Genomic DNA, 26,432 nt, shown 5'->3' with positions numbered 1-26,432 from the left:
TGCACACACACACACATTCACACACACACACGTACATGCACACACGCCCGTCCACTTGTACAAACAGAAGAACACATGCATGGATCCCTACTCTGAGACCCACGGTGATGCCGCCAGACCTATAAATATAAAAGGAAATATCCTATTCAAGTTCAATCATCGAAATTTCCCTTTTTAATGGGGACCTATTAAAAGTGACCTTCATGCATAAATAGAAAGTTGACTGGAAGATCCCACTTTTTGCTTTTGTTTTTGTGTTCTGGAGAATCCATTTGGAAATGAATGTAGCTGCAGGCCTTGACACCTTTTCCAACCCTCTCTCCTCCCCAGACTCGCCTCTCCCCCTCCTCGCACATCTCCCCCCTTCTCACCCCTTCACCCTCACCTCCTTCAGCCCCACCTGGCCCAAGACAGTCCAGACACGCGCACGGTGCCTCACCTTCCCACAAAGAGCAGTTCCCCCGTCCCCCATTGTGGCTCGGGTGTCAGCCGTAAGGCCCCGCTCCTGTAGCATAAATCAATCACCATTACTAATGTGGAAAGTCCACATTACCATGAGAAGCAACCCCATTTCCGTCTCCAGAATGCCAGGTCGGAGGGAGGCTGGACCTTCCTGGTGAGTGAGTCTGGGCTAGGGCAGGCTGGGGCCTCATCTCAGCTGGGATGCGGGCAGGTCCGGAGGTGGCTCTGGGAGTCAATGGCATATTAACTGGGGATGCGACAAACGGCAATAAAAATGCAAATTGCAGCCAAAGCAGAGGATGCCCCCAGAGCCGACCTTCATAAAGCAGGGATAATACAGTCTCTGTGCCAGGGTCGACATGTGGGTCAACACCACCACAATACCCGCCAAATGAGAAAGGGGGACTGTGGCGGGGGGACAGGGACGACTGGTGGTGCCTCCTTACAGTGGGAGGGAGAGTAAACAAGGGGGCGGCTTTGTGCGTCAGTCGTGTTTGTTTGGTTTCCTGCCTGTTAATTAAACCTATGATCATAAGTATCCAAAACTAACTTGGCTTTAGGTGTCCTACAGATGTGGTGTGAACAGTCTGCCACGTTTTCTTTATGGGTTTCAATTTAAACACTGTAGTGTCACATTACACACCTGACTTATTATCTATTCAGGAAAAAAAGAGGATTTCCTACTACAATTTTTTTTCTCAACAACAGTGACATTCTTGCACAAGTATCCAAACAAAACTTGTGACGAAATGTTACAAGTCTTAGAAGTAACCTCCCCCTTGCTCTGATGTTGCAACAGCAGGAATCATGAGAAGGGTCAGTGAGAGAAGACACTGCATGTTCTACGGGCATGGGCCAGAGTGTTTACACAGCGAGTCCCCAGACTCTCCACTACCCACAGTCCTCTCTGATCTACCTCAACTCCACCATAAATAAGACTAAAACAGATCACTGCTCTGTGATGTCGTATCAGACAGAGCCAGAGGGATGGTTGGGTCATGTTTCATGTTGGTCTTCTCTACGTAACGCAACCATTCAGCTGGATCCACTTGCGTCACACAAGGAGTTGCCTGTCCCTGTGGAGAACAGAGACTATGAGAGATCACTTAAAACAGCGTTATTTATTTTCGAAAGTCATCTGTATTTCTTTTTGGTTTTTCATCCAAATCGAATGGGTAAAAACTAGGATGCCTTGACATCCGAGAAAAGGGCCATGTTTTGGATCTTGTCCCTGTTAAGTGTCACCCGCAATTGAGATGTGCACTTCGATGTCCACTCGTCAAAAAGAACTGCACGAAATGTGCGATACCAGACAATGAAGGACAACCGACACAGTTATTCTTCCTGTTCCCTCCTCTCCCCTACAACCTACTCCTCTCTTATGCCTGTTGAGACGACTCGCAGGAGGCAGACGGAGCTCGCTAAGGCCTTTAGATAAATATTTAGGTTGAACGTCTGACAAACGAATGTCTCTCCCGCGACGGAGCGCTGTGAGCTGTGAGCGACAAGGGGGTGGGGGGTTGGGGAGGAGGGTATGGGGAGGGGGGGCTCTACTTTCAGCCGGGGAAGCAGACGCCTCCCGACATATCTGTGCCCCTGCCAGGTGTGGCGGTTCTCATCTCCGAGAGCGGCTCTCCTCTCAGGGATTTAGAAGAAGAAAAAAATGGACTCAGTCTGAAGTAGCAAATGGAAACTTTTTACGTCGAGTGAAATAGAGAAAGAAAAAAAAAAGAATGCTCGCTTTGTGTCTTCGACTCTGAGACGAGTAGGGATGAGTTTTTTTAAATAATGGGGTGGATTTTGTTCCAAATTCATTGGAACGGTGAAGTGTTTAAAGACTCTGTTGCCTGGTGATACTGTCTGGTCTGGATCATATGCCTGGGGTGGTGGAATGGGAGAACAGCCACCTGTGTAAGCTCAACATGCCCTGGCCAAGTATACTCAGTGAAACTAGTAGAAAAAGGTCAGATTGTGTGTGCACGGGCATGTGCATGTTAGTGTGCATGAGATTTAAATCAGGTACCATATATACTTTTTGTAAGCACGTATCTAGTTTGCTTCTGTAACGTGACAGGCCGCAAGAAAGGCAAGACTCCATCAAATTGCTTATAAAGACAACAGCTGCCACCACAGTACTTCAGACTCTGTCTCATTCCCTCATCTTAATCTCTTCAGTTCATTCTACAACCACGTTGTTGGTTGCTTTGAGGATTTTAGTAAGAAGCATCAGATGTCCTCTTCGACTCCACTTCTCTATGATAGGATTGAACATCTGAAGTTATAATCCACATCCTCTTGCAAAATGCATTTAAGTCCATACTTATATTTGTCGGATGTCGACGGGTGAGAGTCCTGATCAGGCGCATTGCTAGACATAAAGCTTTACTGGGGCACAGGCCCCTAGTCATTATACGTACAGTTCCGGGACGTACGTTTTATATCAGCTTTGATAGGGACATCAATAAATAAAGCCAGCTCGCGCCATAACTTGAGCGCAAATACCGTTTTTTGAGCGTCATGTAATATAATACGTTGGACTGGTGTTGTTATTCTGTTTGAGTCAAAATAAGATGATTGGTGGCCTATTATTTAGACTCCTATGTTTCATAATCAGGAGTCAGGTGGCTGAGCGGTTAGGGAATCGGGCTAGTAATCTGCCAGTTCGATTCCCGGCCGTGCAAAATTACGTTGTGTCCTTGGGCAAGGCACTTCACCCTACTTACCTCGGGGGAATGTCCCTGTACTTACTGTAAGTCGCTCTGGATAAGAGCGTCTGCTAAATGACTAAATGTAATAATGTTTTCTTAGACTACCTCAATTCTGAATTGCGGGCCGACACCTGGACTTATGTGTGCACGCTGCAGTGGCTATATAGCAAGCACAGCGTGCAGACAAGGAATTCTGCAGGCACACATCAGTTTGTGTTTTCAACTGCATTGATTTACGAACATTGATTGGGATACTGCGTTTCTTTTTCTGGCTATTATCGATCTAACTGAATGCGCTGACTAATAAAGTAAATTGTTTTAACTCAAACTTGTACAGCAGATCCTGATATATATTTGAACATGTTCTGACGCTTTGTCCAGAGTCCTGACTGTTGTAATGGATGATTTGGCGTCAGCCTTCGCCGTGACAGTGACACACTCTTTAAGCAGGGACACGCCAGCGTCCCAGTATGCCTTTCAAAAGGTGATCTTTTGACAGCAGGCTCTGGGATGTTGAAGGGAGACTAAGGCTGCTGGGGCCAGTTCATACTGTATAAGATCAACACCGTATATATTTAAATCTGAGATTCGAAATAGACTCACAGAACTTGAATGCAAGCGAGTTATGTACGTGTAGGGATATGTGGATCCATGTCCAAGCTGTCTTGAAAACAATTGTTTTATGCATTTTTACTGACTCAATTGTATTATGTGTTATTTTAGATCTTACGAGCAAGGGTAGAAACTTCCAACTGAGGATAGAGTGGAGGAAGTTGGTAGTTCATCATATAGCAAATAGCCCACAGCCACAACTTTCTAAAGTAGGTAGTCAAGCATACAATACTGTACTAAATGACTACACAATTCACAAGATTAGATTTGTTCACATATATTTTTTTATAACATAACATTTCAAAGTACAGTAAGTACAATAAGAAATAGAAGCTACAGTTTATAAAACTTTCCAGCAGAAATCAATGATGGGCCAGCATCAGCCTTTTTTTCTTGAGCAGACAGGTCTTTTTCTATTAAAAAAGAAAATCGCTACATGTTTTTGTCCTGCGCTACCTTTTATTTCCCATGAAAGCACCAGCTGTCTGTGTCTCTCTTTTATAAAATATAAATTATCGAAAAATATTCAAATGTTTGTGAACTAAATACATTAAAAATGATCTCAATAACAAAAATACAGAAAACACTATAAAATATACAAAAAACTGTAACATCGAGAAAAAAAAGGGTTTCCTACTGGATCATTCGGAGATATGTTACCATGGCAACGTATCTATGTATGCATGTAAGTAGGTATACTATGATCTGTGCAATACTGTGTTTGTGACATTTATCAATATAGCCTAAATACTTTTTCCTGACAGTTGAACAAACTTCATTCGAAGTCTAAACAGGCACGTTAATAGACAAAGATACTCATATTCTGACCTACTACAAATTGTGACTGGCACCAAGGGCATAGTCAAAAACAAGTTAAGCATATATTTAAATATCTAAAAGAGTTGCCCTGGTATAAAACATTCGTTGGAGGTAAAAAAAAAAAAACGAACAGTGAAAATAAAACAGTGATTAAAATCCTGGACCTAAACATGCATTAAGAACTAAATCAAAGCAACTAAAGGTTGACCTGCCAAAACATTCATATCAAACAGCAGGTTTCCATGTACTGTGTGAGGGTTTGCGTGCTTGTGCTAATTGATAACTGAGAAACCAATCTTGTAGCTTGTTGGCCAAATAATCATTTACAACACACCGATACAGTATCTCTTTCTCAGAATTTGGAGAGCACAAAATATGCAGTACAAGGGAAAGTTCTTGGCATAGTCTCAAAGTTGAGCACTATCCCAGATAGATCAAAGTAGATAAAACTAGAAAAAAGTACAGTTTTTTGGTCCCTGTATTCCAACATGGTGGAGGGTACCCCACAGCCCCACTGCCAAAGACCTCACATGGGTTTGGTTATTATTCCTGCTTTGTCTCTTGCTTATTTGTTTAATCTGGGTCTTAATAAAGCTTTATGAAATACAATCTGTACAAATAGACATTTCAAAAGCTATTCTCATCAGTATGGGTAACATTCATCCACTGTAAACAATAACATTTTTATTTTAAGATGATATTTCTTGACTTTGGCTTTTCCCATAAGGCCGGCGTAGAGTATTGGTCCCACTGAACTGACAAAAGTGGAGCCACTGCTCCAAACCTAACCAGCTATCCACTGTGTGGTCCAAGTGAGCTAGACTGTCAAAATAAAAACGTTCATATACTTTTGCTCATCCATTCCATAACCAAAGTAGGGCGTTTTTTTTTGTCTAAAGCACAGAAAATTATGAATTACAAAATACCATTTATAGTAATGCCACTTGCACCCCCCCCCCCCGCTTCTCCTGTACATTTTGAAGTTGACACGTTTGTCAATGATTTGGATTCTTCCCTCCTTTAACAGTGGTAAAACAAGAGCGTCTATTTACACTTCATTCAGCAAAAGCCTCCGAGCGATGCAGTGCTGCTAGAACTCAAACCACACCCTTGCTGTCAATTATTATCAATCACACGTCACTTATCAACCACCAATCTCTAGTTCCCTGTCCACGTCTACCCAACCAATCTCCTGCAGCCTCCTGATACACCCATCCTCAGACAGTCGCAGACGGCCTTGACTTCTCCTCACCTCCTCGCTCGCAAATTTCCACAAACGCCTTAACCTTCAGAAGTACTGTGCCGCAACACTAACGTGGGACTTTCGTAGCACAGTACCCTCGATACACATTCCAAAAGCTTTTCTCAAGCAGTGCCTTGACCCAGGATGCAACTCGCTACACTGTCGCCCTCAACATCTTGAGCATTGGAACAGCATGGCACTCATGCCTGATCTTCTCTATGCGAATTGACCGGCCATCCTCATACTGGTGTACGAGTTGTACATGCATGCTGATATGAATAGTCTTGCAAAAACACTGTCTCTCTATAGCAGGACGGCAAATGTGCAAAGGTGAAAGCGTCAGTTTTTAAAGCAACGGTTACTTTCAGTTGGCTGTCTATCAAGCACTCTTGCTATGAGTAAGGCGCCCTTGTGAGCTATGTGAAAACGAGAAAAATGGCCAGTGTCTAGTGTCGTCTGATAACCAAATTTGCATTTTGAGGCTCGTGAAGGGAACAAAACAGGAGTACGGTTAACCTCACACAGAATATCTTCTGGGTTCACAATACCTTCATTTGTTTAAAAAAAGACAGCCCTCTTTCTGAGCCTCTGTAAGCTCCAAACAGGAGTCATTAACAATAATACTGGCACAAACATACAGTATGGTTCTAAAACAATAGTTACAAAATAAAATAAAACACTTTTTTTTTTTGGTCCAAGCTGAGAACTCTACCCATGCCTATTGTGTGTGCAGTGAGGCAGAGAAACAGTGAGCATGTAAATACAACATATTTCCATTTTCTATTTTGGCAACAGATTTCATAGCAGTAATTTTCCTCTCATGCAATGTCCACCCTACAATGAATCACCCTCTGTCTCCTTCACAGCCCTCTTTCTCAAAGTCAGTTTCTTGTGCTACTTAGGCAAAACGGGCACTCTATTCAAACAAACAGCTTTCCATTCACCTTGAGCTGCTCAGTTATACCTGTATATAATATTCATACACGACGCCAAAGCAACAGAGAATATGAATTTTCACTGTTGGCATGTGCTCCATTTTAATATGTTGCCTGACATGAGCTCAAAATGTTTCAAAGACCACAGTTAGATTTTTAAGTCCCAAAATGGTTGCCCAGTCTACCGGATAGTAAAGAACACTTTCTGAGCCCCTAGTCTTCTTGGCTGCTTTTACACTGTCCTTCTTTTCCTTTGTCCTGTAGTTTTTCACTCGTCTGTATCGGGCTTAACGTCCAACATGGCGTGGAGCTCCTCAGGGGTGTATCCCAGCAGGCTTTTTAAGTCACAGACAAAACGGTACACGTAGCGCTTGCCCGAGGTCTTGTGGATGATGTTCTTGTCGTAGTAGTAGCGCAGGCCGCGACTCAGTTTCTCGTAGTTCATCTTGGGCTTATTTTTCCTCTTTCCCCACCGCCGAGCCACCTGAGTCACAAAGAGCGTTCGGTTACATAGTGTAACAAGTGCCTAATACCCATGTGATACACTTCCAAACTGCCCTATTATGTAACTACGGACAACAATCCAGATAAAGTTTTGGATTTATAAACCAATAAAATTGTTTTCCAATTCTGTTTGTCCGAGTAAATGACCCTTCCCTCATCACTGACAACATCCTGCAAAACACCCCAAAATACGAAGACGTCAAAACTCATCTGTCAAACCACTCTGAGCCCCCGACCATGTGACAGTGGTCTGGGAGGGGGTCGTGACCTCTCACCTCGTCGGGGTCAGAGAGCTTGAACTCCCAGCCGTCTCCCGTCCAGCTGATGAAGGACTGGCACGACTTGTCCGTCAGGAGTTCCAGGAGGAACTGCCAAAGCTGAATGGGCCCGCTGCCTGCAGAGCAGAGGAAGATGACGACAGCGATTAGAACGGTGCTCGCTAGCATGCTTCGAGAGAATAAGAAAAGCGAAACACACAAAACTGTCCACATTTCAGATAAGTAGGTGACATAATATGTCAGTGTAGCATTTGGAACAGTTCTGTTCACGCTTTTTGATTTAACTGACTGCCTTGGGCCATTCATCTGACCCTTAAAGGAGACAATGTGAAAAGTTGAGACCGAATTAGTGGGGATAAAGATGTCTTTTACAGCACAAGGAGCCCATTCATGGCTCATCTCTGTCTGTTCGCCTTGAGCAGCATGTGTAGCTGCCTTGAGAAACATGTGTTGGCTAGGTTCCGTAGCATATTTTTGTCTCCTCCTATGAATACCATGATGATGAAATCATGGCTGTTCATGTCCCAGATCTGAGGACATGACTTCATCCAAGCATGTGTATGCGTGTCTGTGTGTGTGTGTGTGTGTACGAGAGAGTGAGTGTGTGTGTGTGTGTGTGTGTGTGTGTGTGTGACTGAGTAAGTGAGTAAAGGAGAATGCTGAATGAGATGCGAGTACGGTATCTTCTAAGTAGACAGTGGTTGCATAGTCCCCGCTAATGTCCAGGTTAGCACAGAATACTTATTCTGTTATTGGAGTGAAATGCATTCACCTGGTCTTCAAATGCATTTTGCAGGCTCAACAAATTGAGCAAAATAAAAGGATGACCTTGACAGCGACGTCACTACATTTGTATTGGGGGGAGGAGACAATGAACCATAAAAAAGCCTGCCTGATCTGGTTACTCTGATATTGTGGTTTTCTGTGCAATGACAACCCCCCCTGTTCTTGGCTTGTGAGTTCACAGCCACACCTACTCATGTAGCACCTCCTCAGCAACGGCTAAGAAACAGCAGGTTTTCTCAGCTGCCTCTCCAAAAGAGTCAAAAAGACACACACTAACAATTTCAGAGAAATGGGCCTGTGGTTTTTGCGCCCGAGAGCGACACATACATCCAAGCCCTTCGCGCTCGGAAAAGAACAGACGCGCAGTGAAATGGGAGAATTGGTGTTCGACTCGCCGAACACCAACAGACGGAGTCGCACTGGGTCTCCTGAACACTGAGAGCTTTGAGACGCATTCCATGAAGTCTGCTACTGTAACAGTGGGCCCACATAAGGGAGATACAGTGCCCATTTAGCAGTCGTCCCCCCCCCCCCCCCTTGTGCTCTCACGCGAGAATGTAGTTGAACCCCCTTCCAAAAAAAAATAAAAATAAAAAAAAGCTTTCCAAAAATATGAGTGTTCACAATGGCCTTCATTGAAAAAGACTACAGTGTAGCGAATGAGGGTGTAGGGGCGAGAGAGAGAGAGAGAGAGAGAGAGAGAGAGAGAAAGAGATGGAGATGGCTAGAAAAAGAAAAGCGTTGAGCATGTGTGTGGGTGAAAGAGGGCGAGATAAACAGTGTGTGTGCGTGCATGCGCGCGCGTATGTCTATGAGAGTCAGAGAGTGGTCAGACAACCCCAGAAGTGTCAAGAGGTGTGACTGGATATGAAAAGCATTTAACCTCACAGTCTGACTTATCTCTCACCTCTTATCGCTTTCCTGCTAAGGCTGTGCAGAGAACGAGATGTGCCTGTATTTGGTGTGGCGCGAGAGACGCCCATTTGAACAAACATCCTGTTGGGATATATCATTTTGCATATTTTCCATTGCAGCTCCACTCCCTGCAACACCCGCTCTCCCTTTCTCGCTCGTGCTGTTCACAGCCATTTTTTTCTTTTACCCTCCATCGCCCACATATTTTACTTCATCTTGCCGTCACTTGCTGCATGAGATTATGCATGTATTCTTTGGGGGGCCTCTACTGTGGACTTACTTGCTTGTACGGCATGTGTACTAACAGCTATTGCCGACTGAGGCCAGACAGACCTTGTCTTTATCCGCCAATTTATGATATTTTCCTCAATTTTTGGTTTCTTCTCTTTCTCATTCTGCGTTCCTCCAGGTGCTCTGCAAAAGTGGGGTCCCACCAGCAGAAATAATGTGCAACATGCGTTAGAATCTCAATGGGTTTCTGTGCTGCCCTGGCAACCATTGTCATTAGAAACACGCCTGCAAGGTTATACGTTTTGGCGAAGGCATCTGCATGTGTGTTTTTGTACCGTCATGTAGGAAACGTGGTCCAAATATCACATTTACAAAATCATAATTCATCCTCGGCATTTGAGTGTACTTTATCATTATCTGCACTACATCAGAATTCAAAGGTTTGTGTAACTTCTTTAGGCCTACATTTCCATTTGAATTATTTTAGACAATACAATAAAAGAGATAGATATATGAATGAATGACGCACCGTTTAATAGAGGTCTTGTGAGTAGCATTACCTTGGGGACTGCAAATTAACTTGACCCCAGGTCAAAACATAATCAAATCTAAGCATACATTGTCAGTGACGTACAGAACGGATTTTGGCTTTCCCCCTTCCACTACTAACAATCTTATGACTACAATTACCTCACAGCAGAAAAGCCCCACAAGATTTCAGCTGAATAGGTGACAGTTCAGATGTTTTTCTAATACTCAGCAAACCTTCCATTGCTCTTGATAATTGAAACATTCATCAGGAAGGTTTGATTCTGTGTTTAGTGCCTGTAGACATAGTGTTGTGTAAGAGTTTCAGTTCTGAAGGTCTTGTCCAAACTGGCAAACATTAAAAGGCAACATTGAATGTAATTCTACTTTTCCACACTACAATCCCGCCATAAAAGACTAAAATAAAGAATCCAAGAGATTGTGTTTTAAGACTTGTCAGGCACCTTTACATTTAAATAGAATATGGAGGCGTATACTAATCGTAAATAGGCTTGGGGAGATGAAGAGATAAATCAACAGAGGTGGGTATTTTTTTTTCTTTCTTTTGCTGTGCACGCGTTGCTAAGACAACTTGGAAAATAGGTCGAGATGCGGGACATAGATAAAAAAAGTGTGCAGATGAGACAGAAAGAGGTGCAAGGTGGAGAGAACAGGGCAGGGGAGCTGCAAATGATTGTTGTCGTTCTTCCTGTTTCCTGTAAGGTGCGTAACTCTGAGCCAGCTAAGGTTGGAGGTGTTTTTGAACTCCTCTTTTAAGTTACCTCAGTTATGTTGAGGCACACCCACACCTGCTACCACAGTGCATGCAAAACCAGTAGTTTACGTTACAATACATCTAATACCATATCCAATGGAGACCTATGGCTGTCAAATCATCTAAGAAAAATAATAATTTGTTGATATACCTACATTAAAATAGACAAGGTACTGGTGTACATTTTACAAGCAGAGATTCCCAAAAACACTACTATATCATGTGACGGTCGTGTGCCTGTGGAGGTAATCTCACCCGTGTAGCCCGCGAGGGCCGCGGCAGGGATGACAGGCTTGTCCTTGCTGAGGTCCGAACGCTCCCTCACGTAGTCCTTGAAGGTGCCCTTGGGCTTGTGGCCCTGCAGGGCGCTGGGGTAGTCCTCCGAGTCGAAGCTGTCGTAGGAGGGGACCCGCTGTAGGCTGCTGAAGGAGGACTGGCTGCTCCAGGACTGGGTGAGCCGGTCGCAGCTCTCCAAGCTCTCGATGCTCTCGAAGGAGTCCTGGCCACCCAGCTTACCTGGGGGTGGGGAGGACAGGATTGGGGGGAGAGGGGGGGGGGACAGAAGAAGATCACAAGAGTTCATGAGTGTTGTTGCTCCTGAAAAGGTATTTTAGCCGCGCTTCGGATCAAAGGAATTGAATTGCTTTACACATTTTAGGACCACGTAGACAATGGACTTGACAATTTGTGACTTCCAATAGAAATAGGCCACCAATGCAGCGGTAGAATGTTAATTGTTTCAAGCTGCAGCTTCAGAGACAATATTTACACCAGGAATACCCACAAGGCTTCGGCAGCAAATGAGTCCTTCTCTCTCTTTTTCTCAACCAAGGCTCGTTGTTTCTGTATGCTGCCGCGTTTCTCTATTTCACACTCTGCTTCGCTTGTAGAGCTGCCATTTAGTTCAGACTAATTGGAAGACGATCGCACAAATGGCTCCTCGCTATTTCTGGCCGCCGGATAAGAAAAAGATAAGAGGACCCTTTGAATTGCCAGCTATTAAAGTACGAAACGTAATACAGTGCACCAACTTACGCCCCGAAAATCTTCCAATTGTGAAAAATTGAAGCCACATGTTGGGTTTCATTTTTGTGCCACAAATACTTTCCCACGTCGAGAAATAGCTCAATGCCAGGCCCCCGACCGCCCCTCCCCCCACCAAAAAAAAAAAGAAAAGGAATTCTTTGGATTTATGATGTTCGATGTCTGGACGTACCTTGCGGGCAAATGCCCAGGCCGTTGGAGAGAATGTGTGTACTGTGGCTAACTCTATCCATCATACTCCTGCTCATTTGTTCAGCTGAGGAGGATAGAGGGGAAAGAAAATCCCAGCTTTACTGGTATCGATGTAAACCACATTGCTAATTCTTCTCCAAACTATCAAGAGGGGAAAGCGAGCAGATGTGCCTGTGGTCCGAGCAAACGGGATCGGTTCATGAGAACGCCCGTGCTCCCTGGCGGACTCGGGTTGACGCCAAGTACAGAAAACCTCAAGGTCGAGACGTGAGACAAAGAGGGGCAAAAAAAAAAGCACAGCGTGCTTGAAGGTTCGCACTTGAGGTGTTTTAGGTGAAAGGTTTGAAGGTAACGTTCTTCAACCTGTCTGGCTTTGTTCGCGTTTGTTCGTGTTTCAAACTGACAGGAAAACAATAGACTGATCTCGTCTTTTGTTGTTTGTTTTTTTGGGTTCCCAAACCTCGTCTCATGCGAGCGGGGGTGGTGGGGGGGGGGGGTTTGTTGGAACCACAAGCACAAACCATACTGCCTACTTTCTCCTCACCTTGTACACACACTGTTGTGGCTGGGTAAGCTTTGACAGCAGCAGCACCATCGCACACATCCATGTGGGCACACGCACACGCACGCGCACAATCGTCTTTCACAAAGATAACTAGACTTGGTCTTTGCTCCAGTTATTGACGTCAGCCTCACACAGGGTTTCAGTGAGAGATGAGCGAAGCAAGTTCAGGCGTGGCACTCGGGCAGCGCGCGTCATATCGCCCATCGCAGTGTTCTCAGCCCGTAGGCTCAGCTCGATAGGCGGTGCTGTAAGTCGCACACGCGCGCACACGCGTCCTCGATTACCTTAGTGTTCTGCGCTGCTGCCACCCACCACCGTCCCCTTCTCCCCCATGCGGTCTGTGTCTGGATTTAACTTGTTGCTCCCTGCCTCACGTCACGCATGTTGCAGTGAAGGCAGGGAGCGCTTCCCCATGGACGTCCATTCCGCCAATGTTAAACCTATTCTCACGTATATGAATAAATGGTGAAATCGATCACGCGAGTGTCTCGACTACACTACGTCTAACAACGGCCTCTGCTGCATGCGAGCTCCTGTCGACCTGAGGTCGACTGTCCACTCACCTCTGCTGATGCGGCCCACACACATGTTGTCAGGGGAGACCACCTCCTGCTTGACTGTGAAGTAGTGGCCCTGCAGAGGGTTGAGGGGCGCGTCCCGGAGAATGACGTTGGGGTATTCGCTCTCGTACTTGAGTGACAGCAGGTCCTCCGAGCTGATTGGGTGAAGCGTCTGGTAGGACTCGGTGATGAAGCCGGGCTCGGAGTACTCCGAAGGAGGGACGCACTGAGCGTGCTCAATGCCGTAGCCTTGAGAAACAGGAACGGAGGGGGGGGGGGGGGGGGGGTTGGAGACACAGAAGGATTATGCAATCTGGAACAATTTCATGTCTTTACAGGAAAGTCATGGTGATTAGAACTGACAATTACGACACAGCATGAGAACTACTCACATAAATGAACAAACAAACAAGGATGAATAAATGGGCTCACATGCAATATTAAGTAGTGTGCCAAAATGGATATTAGAATAAAATGACGATCTATTAGTTACAAAACAGACCATCTACAGTATTTATCCCCCTCAGAGGTACTTACTGACAAAGTAGTCTGAGCTATAGCGGGATTCCTGGAAGCTGGAGGTCAGGCCGTTGGCGTTGGAGAAATGCTTTGTGTCTTCTTCATGAAAAATAAATTATGAGCATCACTAACCCCGTCATTGATTTCATGTATCGTATAACTGCCGTGAAAAGCTGCATCGAGTGTCGGGCCTGACTGATGAAAGATTAATGACCTGAGGTAATTCTCCTTTCCTCTTTGGCTCCTGTTACGGTGTTAAATGCTAACAATGCCTATAAAATGGGCCTTTTAGCATGGACTAGACTATTGTTTGCATCCGCTCTTCGAGATGTCCTTCTGACCCAGCTGTTTGAGTAAACGGTTCTCAACACTGATGAAAGATACGGCCGTGGGTTTGCAGCCTTTTGGCTCCAATGCCTCTTACCTTTCTGAAGCATCTCCAGGTGTTCCCAGAGAATGTCGCCCACAAAGTCAGGGGCCAGGTCTAGGAAGCGCTCCTTTCCCAGGGCGCAGAGGACGGCGCCGTTCATGCAGAACTTGTGGAAGTCCACGTTCTTCAGGCTGAACTCATTGACCGTCCACGCCAGCCACTCGCTCACGTGACCCTCCGTCCACACTCTGGGATCTGGGGAAAGGGGGGGCAAGCCAAGACTTGATTTGGTGAGTTAGGTGTGGAAGCGTGACCGCGCGACGGTGAGCCCGGGGTCTGTCGGAATCTCATTTGAACACTTCCCATGAGCTGCAACACAGATCTTCGGTGTGATGGACAAAGCCGTAAAATCCTTCACCGACGTCTCGGTAAGAAACCTCCCCTCGTTCGTGCTTCGTATAAATAGTGAAGAGACGTCGCACTGCGATGCCATCACAATGGATTTGTATTTAGAATATTTTGGGCCGTTGATAAACGAAACATGTAGGCCAGTCTATTGTAGACATTACGTAGACATTAGAGAATGAGGTATTTGGCTGCCCCTAACCATATGCATGTTAGTGCAACCACAAACAATCAGCAGTTTCAGTTGTCTGCAAATAGGCACTTAATAGACAGGAAACCCCCGGCTAATTCAAGGCGGTGTGAGGACGGCCAAAACACCCATCATTCAAAAGCAGAAATACCATTTGCGTACTTCCTAAATAGCCAAGTGTTGTTCATCATTAGTATGGGTATCATTATAACATTGTAGAACATACTAAATGTAACATAGTTACATTTAAATGTAACTAAATGTAACATAGTTACATTTAGTGATGGATAGTGTCTTAGCTTTCGGCAGTATGTCAATGTGTTTTGGGGTGGGTGATTTTCTAAGAGATAGTGTGTGTTGCCGTGTGACCAGACAGACAGTTGAGGGAGAGAGAGCTAGATGGCACAGCGCTCCGCCGTACCTTTGGGAATGGCCAGTCTCTGCTGCTCCTTTGTGAAGCCGCTGAACGTGGCCTTGAGGGCCTGAGACATCATCTCTTTACTCCCTGGAGTGAGCAGGGGCACGTCTCCACACTCCAGATCTGAGAGAGAGGAGAGAAGAGAGAGAGCGAGCGAGAGAGTGAGAAAGAAAGACAGAGAGAGAGAGAGAGAGAGAGAGAGAGAGAGAGAGAGAGAGAGAGCGAGAGGAGGGAGGCAAAGAGAAGGGAGGGGGTCAGTCTCACTAACCGGACACACCGTAGTAGCCACACACACTTTCGGTCTTTAGCTCCAGTTCCTCTCCCATCGTGATCAAGCTCTTGGCTCAGCCATTACATCCTGTTCAAACAGACAGTGTATCGACATCCCATCTAATCCATTAAATGTCGCAGCTGTCGCAAAAGTGCTCAGTGAATCGCAGGAACACACCCTTTCTGGGCAAAATGGATTCGTTTCCCCTGCTGTGTGTTGTCCAGGTGCCTCTGTGTTTTGCTAGGACACAGGATACGCGCCTGATATTTAGACGCTAGAAGTCGCTACGCTGAATTGCTTTGAAGGAGCGTGCCCACAAGTGACTGGCTGCCTGGGTGGGACACAGGGTGAAGCCTGGGGTCTGTCTGAGATCATTCCGGACCCTCTAATTCAGCCCCTGGTCACACAGACACACAGTTAGGGCGCAAACAGAAAGGCTACTGTTGCCCTGGGTAGGCATTGGGTCAAACAGTCAGGGTCAAATGTCAGGAGTGAGGTGATGATGTCACCCTGGCCTCTGGTGTGTGTGTGTGTGCGTGTGTGTCGGGGGGCGACGGGGGGGGGGGGGGCGACAACTCGCGGTCACACACACACAGTGTTCTCAGTTCACACATTGAGTATCCAGCTGGACACAAGGAGAGTCTTTGATGGCTTTAAACAGCGCCTGATGACTGGCGGTGCTCTAATTAGATTGGCTGGTCTGTGGAGGCTGGAGGAGACAGAGGCGGTGTTAGAAAGGGAGTTGATTCAGGCGAGGGGGGGGGAGGAAGACAGGGGAAAGCCCCCATGCCACAAAAATACGAAAAAAACTGATTTAAACAGCAACCCCACCACTTTTTTCCGCAATGGAGAGAGAATGACAGTGCATGCTACAGATTACTGAGACGACCCTCTAAGAATGTGCTTTGAAAGTCGCCACAAAAAAGTATTCAACGACAAGGAACACTTTCTGCAGTGCAGAACAAGCAACCCTAAAATAAGTTGACGTATGCTTTGCGTCAGCTTTGCCTCTGCGTCTCTCTCTCTCTCACATCGCCGGTGTCGTTCTCCCAGATGTTCTGGCCTCTCCTCTGCTGGACGGGCCAGCGTCCTGGACTCTCTTGGAATGCTCAACAGCTGTCCCTGATTCGCCAGTCGCGCCGACATAACCCAGCGCTGGCAGGCTGGCTGACAGGGGAACTAGACCTAGCCCTGTCTGTGTTGCTCCGTGTCTGTCTGCCTGTCTGTCTGCCTGCCTCTCCCTCCATCTGTCTCCTCACTGGAACCTGGCAGGCTACGTTATGCCAAATTCACAAAGAGAGAAGGATCAGAGGAACATTGCCCCTGTAAATGTGTGGTGCGCATGTCTGTGTGTGTGGAGGGGCGGGGGCTAGAAATTGTCTGGCCTGACTCAGTGTTTCCACATGGAGAATTACCTGCAAAAAGGTCAATAATAATAATAATATTATGTCAGGCAGAGCCCTTTACCCTGCACATCTCAATGAACTCTAACCGTCACCAGGCCTTCCTGCACCAACAACGCCATGACCCTCTTGACTCCGGGACTGTGTGTTCGTTAGCAAGAGACAGATAACGCTTGGCGGATAGCACTGGCGAGCGATGCCATCTGCCAATGTGTGCTTTCTTCAGACAGCGTGGGCTATGGCCTCACAGAGCGCTACGGCTCGCCTTTCCGGAATGAATGGAGACGAGTTGGTCCCCGCTTTCGTCCTTCCCCCTCTCCCCATAAATATATATATTGATCCCCGAAGCTCCCTGTGTCTCTTAATATGAAGGTTTTCAGCATGCATTAAAACCATTCTAATTCCGAGCATAGAGAAATGAAGCATTGTGCTAATGGCATAAACCCACATCGCAGCTGTGTGTGATAGCTAATGCACAGCGTCCATTAACAAAAGAGGCAGGCTTTGGTCTTTAGCCTCTGGTAAATGGCGGGGTCCTGATACGGTTTCAATGGCTGTGTGAGAACCATTAGCGATGGCAGGGTCAGAGGCTCTGAGCGTTAAGTGTCTCCTAACCAGCCTGATCCACACTGGATGATTGGAGTCTGTCTTGACCCAAGACGAGGCCCGTCCATTAGGATGAGAGACGGTGGAACGCTAGAACGTTCTCCGTTCCCTCGTTCTGTCCACCAATGGCAGGATGGCAACGGTGCCGGCCCAAAAGACGATGCGACGACACGTGCAAAACGAGTGAGGGCGACATGCGGATAGGGAATCGATCGCCTCCTCCCCAGTGACATCACCGTGTGATGGATGGACGAGTGGTGAGTGGTCTGCTGGGTTGCCACTATGGTGTCTCCATCCCCTCCCCCTCCTAGGTTGCCGAGGAGATATCAACCGCTTGGACGACCCCTCCCCCCTTCCCCCACCAACCTGCCTGGCAGGGATGAAGGTTCTGCCTTACACCTCACACACCCAGGTCGGGAGAGTCAAGGAGAAAGTGGCACACATGCACACACACACACACACACACGTGAACCAAATTAGCAGCATCCTTTGCCTGTGCGCCAGAGCGAGGGCGTGAAATTGGGATTTTTCGGCCGGGGGGCTACAGCCCTTGGGAACTGGAGACCCTCGACAGGCCCAGGCGAGATGGGGCGAGGTCGGGAGTGTGTGTGTGTGTGTGTGTGGGAAGCGGAGGGGTGACTCATCGGGCTGTAATTGAAGCCGATCACAGGACAGGAGGAGGAGAGGGGGAGATGAATGAGAGGACTAAAGAGTGTACTCTCGTTCCCTCTCTCTCTCTCTCTCTCGCCCAAGGTGACATCAGAGCAGGAAACGGGCCATCTCCCAGGCGGAAGTGGACTTCCTTCATTCGTGAAGACGGCGCCGCCTCGCCTAAAATGATGCAAGGCGTCATTGATGATGCAACGTGGGATACTCTCTATATAGCTAAAAAATATATAAATGTGTGTGTGTTTGTGTCTGTGCAGGTTTTGACCACAATATGGGGCATGCCGTGGGCGTGTAATAAAAGAGGGCCTATATGGGTCTTTTCCGAAGAACTGTCGGGTGTTTCTAAAGTAAAACACTTGACGGGTGATTTAGAGGGACGGTTTATTTTGGTTTCCCTCCGAGATTAACATATACGTCAGACAAGCCATCTTTATCTTGCATCCTCTTTTGCTTTAGCTGTGTATGGGCGAGCTGTTCTCATCACAATGTTTTTGGTTCACTGTTGTGAAGGTGCCACTTGATGAGGTTGAGATAAGGTGGGTCAGGTGTTTTAAACCCGAAACACCCACGGTGAAGGAATGGAACATCCCTCTCGCTCAGCTATAGTGACTGTGGTGCGAGAGGCGAGGGACCATACCAAAAGAACAAGGGAAGGGGGTGGTGTGGGGGGGAGGGTGAGCCACCCTATGGTGGTCTGAAGGGCAGCCCCCACCCCCGCAGAACCGCCAGTCCAGAGGTGGTGGCGCTATCTGGGGGGCTCTTTGATGGAGATTCCTATCTGTCCCAGTCTGGGAGAGCCAGAGGTCATAAACCAGGCCGACATGAAGGGAGCCCATTCAGGTCCCAGAGGGTAATGAAGTGGCAGGGGGGCTGTTGAGGGGGAGGGAGGGAGGGGAGGGGGGGGGGGGGGAGACTCAGATCTCTAAGAGGGCCGCTTGTTCTTCAGCCCCCCTCCCGTTTTCTACGCGGCTATTTGGATTTCCATCTCAATGCAGAACGCCGGGGGCTTGCAGGGACAGGAATAGAAGTGGCCGGCGGGCGTCCACAGTGTGGGAGGCCCCGGAGCCAGAGACGGAGCGAGGAAGGGCCAGGGCCAGACCCAGGGCCAGACCCAGGGCCCGACGCAGGGCCAGACCCAGGGCCAGACCCAGGGCCAGACCCAGGGCCAGACCCAGGGCCCGACCCAGGGCCCGACCCAGGGCCAGCCACCCGTTCTGAGGTTGATGTCCAGGCCAGTATCACGTAGCTCTGGGACAGTGAGTCTATCTTTAGGCCTCCACCACTGTATGTTGGACACCGTCTTCCTGTACAAGTCTGTGGTTGTGTGCTAGCCCACGCACCTAAAGGCCATATTATGCTGCTGCTGACTTTGTACTAAAAAGACTGTACTGTCTTTTTACAAAGCAAACACTGGCTTCTCCAGGAACACCACACTCCAGTTGCACAGCCTACCGTCGCTGGCAGAAAAACTACTGTCTCATACTACGGCTGCTTTCTTTCCCTTCCTCCGTCGCTCTCACTATCTCTGAAATCACATTAGCTTATGATGTGGAAGTGCATTAAGACCTCCATATTGTTTGCACAGTCTCAGGTCTGGCGTTATGACATTAGCTTCATGTCTCCATTGATTCCTGGCTGGGCCTGGCTAGATGCTAAGTGTCTTCCAGTTAAAAGCTTTGATGGAAATTCCCAGCTTTCCTCAGAACATGACAAAACACAAAGTTCTTACAAATGACTCGCCTTCACTCTTCATGCACACCAAACTGACAACTAGACGCAAGTTCTCTGAGAATGGTGTTCTGTTCTTGTATTTTGTCTTATAATTGTGAAATTCCTCCTCTCTTTACCTAATGTGAAAAACAGCCTACACAACTTTATTTCACAACCATTCAAATGTACTTTGGTGGGTTGAGACACATGGAGAACATGAGGGGAAGTTAGTTCTCTCTCTTTTCCCACAAGACATGACACAGGCTTTTGCTAGGTTCTACCACACAAGAGTGCAGGTGGTGTTAGCTTAGCAACGCGTTTTGCAGCTAGCCTTCCCCCAGACCCGGCACTGGTGTAAACAGACAGGGGATGCTCTGAGTGAACTGTTTAGGCGCTAAAGCAAACACAAAACGTCTATGACAAACAGTTTACTCCCGCGCTTGCATTCTTCTAAGAAACCCAGTTGCCTGTCCGGTTTTCCACCCAAACGGACACATTCCTCCGGAAACTTTTTTCGGACACTTAAACGCGAAATACGATGAGAAAGGGATAAACCAATGGGAAGCGTGATTCACTGTAATCCATGTTGTAGTCATGCATGCTTTCCAATACTCTTTGCACAAACACAGTTCTGTACATAATTATACATCACAATGTAGCTCATGCTAGCAGTTCATTTGGAAGCAAGATATGGGCGACAGATGTATACTCGATAAATGTATTCCCCCCAGACCACACTGTTTTCATGTTGCATGCCATACATACCACTGGTGTTTTACAATTGCTAATGTGCTTCTCACAGCTTTTTTGTTGTTGTTTTTTTTTGTTTTTGTTTTTTCGAACAAAACCAGAACATTACTGTGGCACTCATGAAGAAAGGAAAGATATGAGCTTCAATATATACTGTCCACTATTGAAAAGTAATGTATCAATGGAATGGAATAGTAATGTCGAACCTGACTCAAACCCATATGTTGAAGAGAAAGGAGTCCAAGTTTCCTGTTTGAGAAACACACCATTTATTTTTTACTTATTTTATCTTCTACTTCTTCTCTTCTTGATAACACCGACGTCAACTAGTGATAAGAAAATAATGTCATGCAATATAATTTAGGCGTTCGTACATAAACACATACATAAAACCACACACGCATGAACAACATTGAGTCAATGTGACTCATGCTATCAAAAGAATGACTGGACCCCTGGGGAATACATTAGTGTTCATTTTCACAAGAGTATTCATGACGCAAACCGGCATCTTGAAAAATTCCTATTCCCATACTCACCATTTGTCATTCATTCCTCATAGGTTTTCCCTATGAGGTCTAAAGCAGCACACAGGGATTCTTAATGTGGGTTTTATGAGAACCTGGCAACGTCAAACTCCCACCAGCAATGTAGTAGAGTGGAAGGGAAGTGTCAAAGTCAAGTTCTCTTTAGCACTGGCCCTTGGGCTCGCCTCAGACGCCTACAGTAATTGTAGCTAGCAACACTTAGCGACTAGCAACCTGGCCACTCTGTTTCTCTCTCCCTCTACCTCAACTATGCAGATACGGAAAGACCAGACGAGGAACCCAGCTGTGAATACCGCGACGCCTCACCCCCCAGCCTCAGTCTCAGCCTCAGCTCTGGGCCCTAGCCCCAGCCTCCTATGTCTCTGCCTGCCAGAACACATGTGCCTGCCTCCCACTTGCCGGTGCGTCACTGAGGCCCCTCGCTCAGCCTGCTGTGGGAGTCCAAGTCACACCTACAGGGTAGAACAGCCCCCTAACCCCATCCTCCACCAAGGGCTGTAGCGGATTGCTCTCCGCTATAAAAGCCGATCTGCTTGTCGATACAGTTTTGATGGAGTAGGTTTTACATTCATTAAAAAGAGCCGTCTGGGACTTCTGGGACACCGGCTGATTACAAAAGCAGCCCCCACTCCCCCCCAAAACGTTGACTCCATAAGCAGGTGGCCAGCAGAAAGCTAACCCGCAAAGGGAAAAAGAGAAATCTGGGGTCGCTCTTCGTCCAACAAAGACCTCAACCGGCCTTGTTCAGGATGACTGAACATCGCTGAAAACTGCAAGTCCTACAGGACAAAACACTGATGTCTGTAGCAGACTGCCTCTTGTACTTTGGGACGAAGGGGGAGAAGAAAGAAAGAAAGAAAGAAAGAAAGGAAGAAGAAAGAGTTTCCAAGCGTAGAACTGCAACAACCATAATAGCAACAGTGAAGGAGGGGGGGGGACTAAAATAGTTGCGACCAGGGCCATGGTGGGACGCGTAGGCGGTAGGTGGCCACTGCTCTGGAGCCATTTTGGGGCAGTGCGGAGCCCTCCGGGACTCCCAGTCGCTCTCATAATGGGGAGGGTTATGAGTGAAAGAAATGCCCGTGGCGGGGGGGGTAGTCGAGTGGGCGGCGCGCGCCAGCAGTCAGCGGGCGTCTGTGACTCAATGATTAGTAGCGTGAGACGTCTGGAGATGAGACAGGGGCAACGCACCAGGGAGACGCCACATCAAGGGCTGAGGTGACGTGACAAGCTCATGTGGCCCACAGAGGAGCTGGAAAAGTAGGGAGGGAGAGAGGGGGATGTGGAAGAGAGGAGGAATGAGAAGGAGAGGGGGAGGGGGTAGGACGTCGTGAAAACCTCCAGGCTTGTTGACTCCTTTCTTTTTTTTTTTTGCCACTGGAACGTGCTTTTCCCCTTTTGTTTTGGACGGCGTTTTCAGAGGAGCAGATGATTACGGAAAAGAGGACAGTTAAGGGCACTCAAAAAAACTTTTAAAAGGAGAGTTTTAAGAACGCGGTTCAGATCTAAAACAAAAATCGTTTTCACAACGATTTCACACGAATCCCAGGGGCTTCTGACACATCAAACGAACCACACCTTTGGCCGTCTCCCTCTCTTTCTCAGCATGCCTCACCTTCGCGTTCACCACACATGCTTACCGTTTAGCCCCCACTCATATCTGGAAGCAACTCTCCTGCTTTCATGACTAAGCTGTATAAGGGAAAAACGAAGGTGTGGAGTCACCAGAGAGGCATCCTCAAACTGCCCACACATGACCGTCTCTCTGTTCATAGGAGACGGGATTGCCTACAGACGCATGAATGAATGGATGACGAATGAATGGGGGAAACCACCAGTTCTAAGGAATAATGGGGTGACATCACATCCCATTTGTAGAGACATAGACGGGGTCATTGTGGACGCACGCAGACGTCCATTTGAAAGGCGACTCTACGCTACGTGCAGATGTGTGAGGCCCATTCAGTAGAACGGGCGCCCGATGCCCGCGAGGCACGAGTACAACCTTGCATGTCGACATTATTCGGTCACACACACTGTTAATGACCACGGGCAGAACATCAAACAGCCCTCGGCGTTATGATCTGGAACTGACAACGTGGTTGGCCCGGTTCTCGGCGCTATGCAGATTGATTGAAAAATAAATAAATAAATAAAAAGACCTGGATTGACTACAGTTCTGGTCGAGCCAACGACCCACATCAGAGGGAGACGGGATGGCTTCAGAGCTGTTTGCACAGCTGCCAAGCTGCCAGGCGGGCTCAAACATGGGTACATTACACACACACACACTCAGAGCCACCACCTAAAGGGGTGCTGACATGGTCAAAACAGCCCTGAACTTACAGGCTTATGCAACAACACACACCCAGGCCGAAATGAAAACACACTTCAGCGTGTCAACAGGCGAGCGGGCAACAAGGGGGAGGGCCCTGTGCTCGCGACATGGGAGGTGTAGTGTGTGTGTGTGTGTGTGTGTGCCCACTAGTGTGTGCCAGCGAAGACAAGCAGTGGTGTCTTCATCAGATAAAAGGCAGCCGGCTCCCCCCCACTGAGGGAAGCAGTCACAGACATTCCTGACCGTCACTGAGCCCTAACCTCAACAGGGACAGCTCCATTTGGGTGACAAAAAGATACCCTCGTACCAGATTTGGGAATTAAATGAACACTCACTACTAATGCACTCCATGTGACTGGTAAACAAAATATGGTTTCAGAAAGAAGAAAGATCGTGATGGCATCAAAAGAAAAAGTTGTACTTTTAAATCTAACATCCTCCCATCTTAAGATGAGATCTCTGTTTCTTAAGATATTCTGTCTCTTTCTGTTTTCATCTCCCAGCCATGTTATGGCTACAGGGGCAGGCTGAAAATAACTGGCGCTGGTTTGAAGTATCATGCAGCCAACGTCGTATCAATACACTGCTACTGTAACACAGTGGAAATAGCCAGAATATAAGAAGCTTTGTTTGGTGTCACCTTGGACCTCGACAGTCTGTAAGCACTTAAAAGGAATTAACTCAATGAGCTCACGATGAAAAGACACTTGGGTAAGTTGACACTGCTACGCCTCGACAAAGGAAAGAAAAGAAACAATACTATGAGGTGTGCTTCAAACCACTTGACTCTCGTGTGTCAATGTGCATGTACCGTATGAGTGAAAGATGAAGACAGAAAGGGGGGGGGGGGGCACACACTGTATGTCAGTTACCAGTATCAAATTTCACGTGTTGGTAAAATGACAGGAGCCATGTCCAACTGAGAGGGGTGCTTACACAACCTACTGAAGGCATTGTGGCTTTGTGGGGCACTTAACCCTTTCAAACACAGACAAAGACCCTGTCTGACCCTCAAATATCTAACATGGCTCAGCCACTGAGGAACTAGACTGTTTCCTATTTGGCTCAAAAGCGGTTTAAGTCATCAGCGGGACACTGATCTAGTTTGAAAAGTGAGGAACGTGAATAGGAGTGCCCTGCGTGTGTGTGTGTGTGATGGATCCATCCCGCCTCTTGGCAGCCACACGCTGACCCGAGTACACACGAAGGAGCTAGCTTACGAAATGGTTTTGCAAGACAGCGTTACACTTTGGCAATTCAACTGCAGCTGTCAGCACTTTTTCCCTTCTTTACAGGCGTGTGCATCGCTTTGAGAACTTGTGTGCGTGTGCCCGCTAGCAGTACGCAGGTGTCGCATGCGAGAAGACGGGGAAAACATCACAGCGTTCACCTCAAGAAGACATCAGACCGCTACGTTCAGCTCAGTGGGTTAGGGTGTTGGTTAAGTATCGTGTTTCCATGACGTCCTAGAGCCTTGCCAACTTTACAGCTGCTACACCACCCAAGCAGCGGAATTGCAGACAGTTTAGTAGGCTCATTATGACAGTAGGCAACTACAGCTAAGTCAACAATATTAATAACATCTGAGATCCACCAGACAAAAGAAAAATATATATACACTTCTTGAAAGAGTGCAAATGATTTAAATTAAGACCACAGACTCAATCTTAATCTAGACCAAGTAAAAAAACAGAGCGTGGGCTTGTCTTCCTCCCAAAGTGTCTGATAATGCCAGCCCCAGTCCTGAACCTGCCCTGTACGCATGGAAGCTTCCGGGCTGCAGGAAGAAGACCCAGCCCTCAGGCCTGCACACTCATCATGTTAGTCTCTGATTCCCTCAGGAGACACACATTCAACCACTCTGGAGAGGGAGTGGAGAGGAGGGAGGGAGGGGTGATGAAGGGAGGAGGGGGGGGGGGGGGGCTGGGGGTGATGACTGGGCATAGCTGCCAGTCTCCCGTGCAGGGCGGTATGCCCTCCACATGCCCTCCCCTGCAGCCTGTGAGTGGGCAGGAACAGGCAAAGTTTTGGGAAGGTAACTGGTACCAGGAGTGCATGAAGCAGCCTTCAGTAAAAGGACTGATTGTTTCAGAGGGCAGTTAGCTTTACAGACAACTCCGTGACTTCCGGACACTCACAGAAACACAAAACGTCTAAGGTACTCTACCAAATCCTGGGTAATATAGCTGAAATATTTTAACTGTGTTGTGTAAATATTTCAAAAACATGTTCTCCACATCACATATTGAGCCTTTATCTACTGAAATAACAGTTAGCCAACTAATGGTCAATGTAGCCTACAGGTAGTCAACATGACACTTCTACTGTTTTATTGTCACAATGTATAAAAGTCTACACCTAGAATGTATGTCATGTAACAAATGTGCGATTCAATTTACAACTGGAAAATATGCTATGTCTCAGTTCCCCGGTGCAAGCATACATTTCCCTTACTCTAGGCTTGAAGAACATGAGTCGTTTAAACAAACAATCTTGTAGATAGATACTGTACATCCACCCTGCCACGAACAGCCGCTATTCTCTCAACAACACGGACATTCTGTCCCGTTAAATGACTTTATCAAAAGCGCGCTTAGCATCACTCAGAGCCAGACAAACAGTAGGATGCTTCAACGGATCTCAAGAAGCCCATCCGACCTAACTAGATTAAATGCATTAATACACAGGGCAACTGTACAGCCTACATTCAAAACAGTACTGTAGGCTAATGTTCGCCTCATGTAGTACACTATTTTCTTTACTCACCGTCCATTTTTTCAGATTTAATGATGGTTAACGTCGGTTTCATATCGACAGCTGCCGTCATGACCATCAGATCAATCTATTTGATACAGCTGCGTGCAGTCTATGTTCTGTGAAACAATAGTTCCGAAATAATTTATATAAAAGCGCTGTCTCCCCTATATTGTCCAAAAGCTTGGCTTGGCAATTCTGCGTTTCTTCTGCCCTCCCGCCTCAATTGAACTACACCACAATTCTATTTTATTTTGAACAAACTTCTCTTTCAATCTCCGTTACTCTCTCTCTCTCTCTTTCTCTCTCTCTCTCTCTCTTCTC

The 26,432-nt window shown here is 47.0% G+C and overlaps 1 protein-coding gene across 1 annotated transcript; it reads right to left on the bottom strand.

Moving 5' to 3' along the window:
• Positions 1-6,259: 6,259 nt before the first annotated feature.
• On the bottom strand, positions 6,260-26,372 carry ets1 (v-ets avian erythroblastosis virus E26 oncogene homolog 1). Its single transcript, XM_067246412.1, has 8 exons — positions 26,121-26,372; positions 15,063-15,182; positions 14,101-14,301; positions 13,695-13,775; positions 13,161-13,406; positions 11,052-11,312; positions 7,559-7,677; positions 6,260-7,263 (listed from the first exon to the last, which is right to left on the bottom strand). The coding sequence occupies exons 1-8, from the start codon at positions 26,185-26,187 to the stop codon at positions 7,048-7,050; spliced, it is 1,311 nt and encodes a 436-aa protein (XP_067102513.1). The 5' UTR covers positions 26,188-26,372; the 3' UTR covers positions 6,260-7,047.
• Positions 26,373-26,432: the final 60 nt, after the last annotated feature.

This window comes from Osmerus mordax, chromosome 11 (assembly GCF_038355195.1).
Source record: "Osmerus mordax isolate fOsmMor3 chromosome 11, fOsmMor3.pri, whole genome shotgun sequence".
NCBI lineage: Eukaryota > Metazoa > Chordata > Actinopteri > Osmeriformes > Osmeridae > Osmerus > Osmerus mordax.
This window is presented reverse-complemented; position numbering and strand designations above follow the sequence as displayed.

Coding starts and splice junctions, on each gene's coding strand:
- ets1 (XM_067246412.1), bottom strand. CDS start 26,187: ATGGTCATGACGGCAGCTGTCGATATGAAACCGACGTTAACCATCATT. Junction 13,407..13,694: donor TAGCTCAGACTACTTTGTCA/GTAAGTACCTCT, acceptor CTGTTTCTCAAG/GCTACGGCATTGAGCACGCT. Junction 7,264..7,558: donor AGCTCTCTGACCCCGACGAG/GTGAGAGGTCAC, acceptor TTTGTGACTCAG/GTGGCTCGGCGGTGGGGAAA.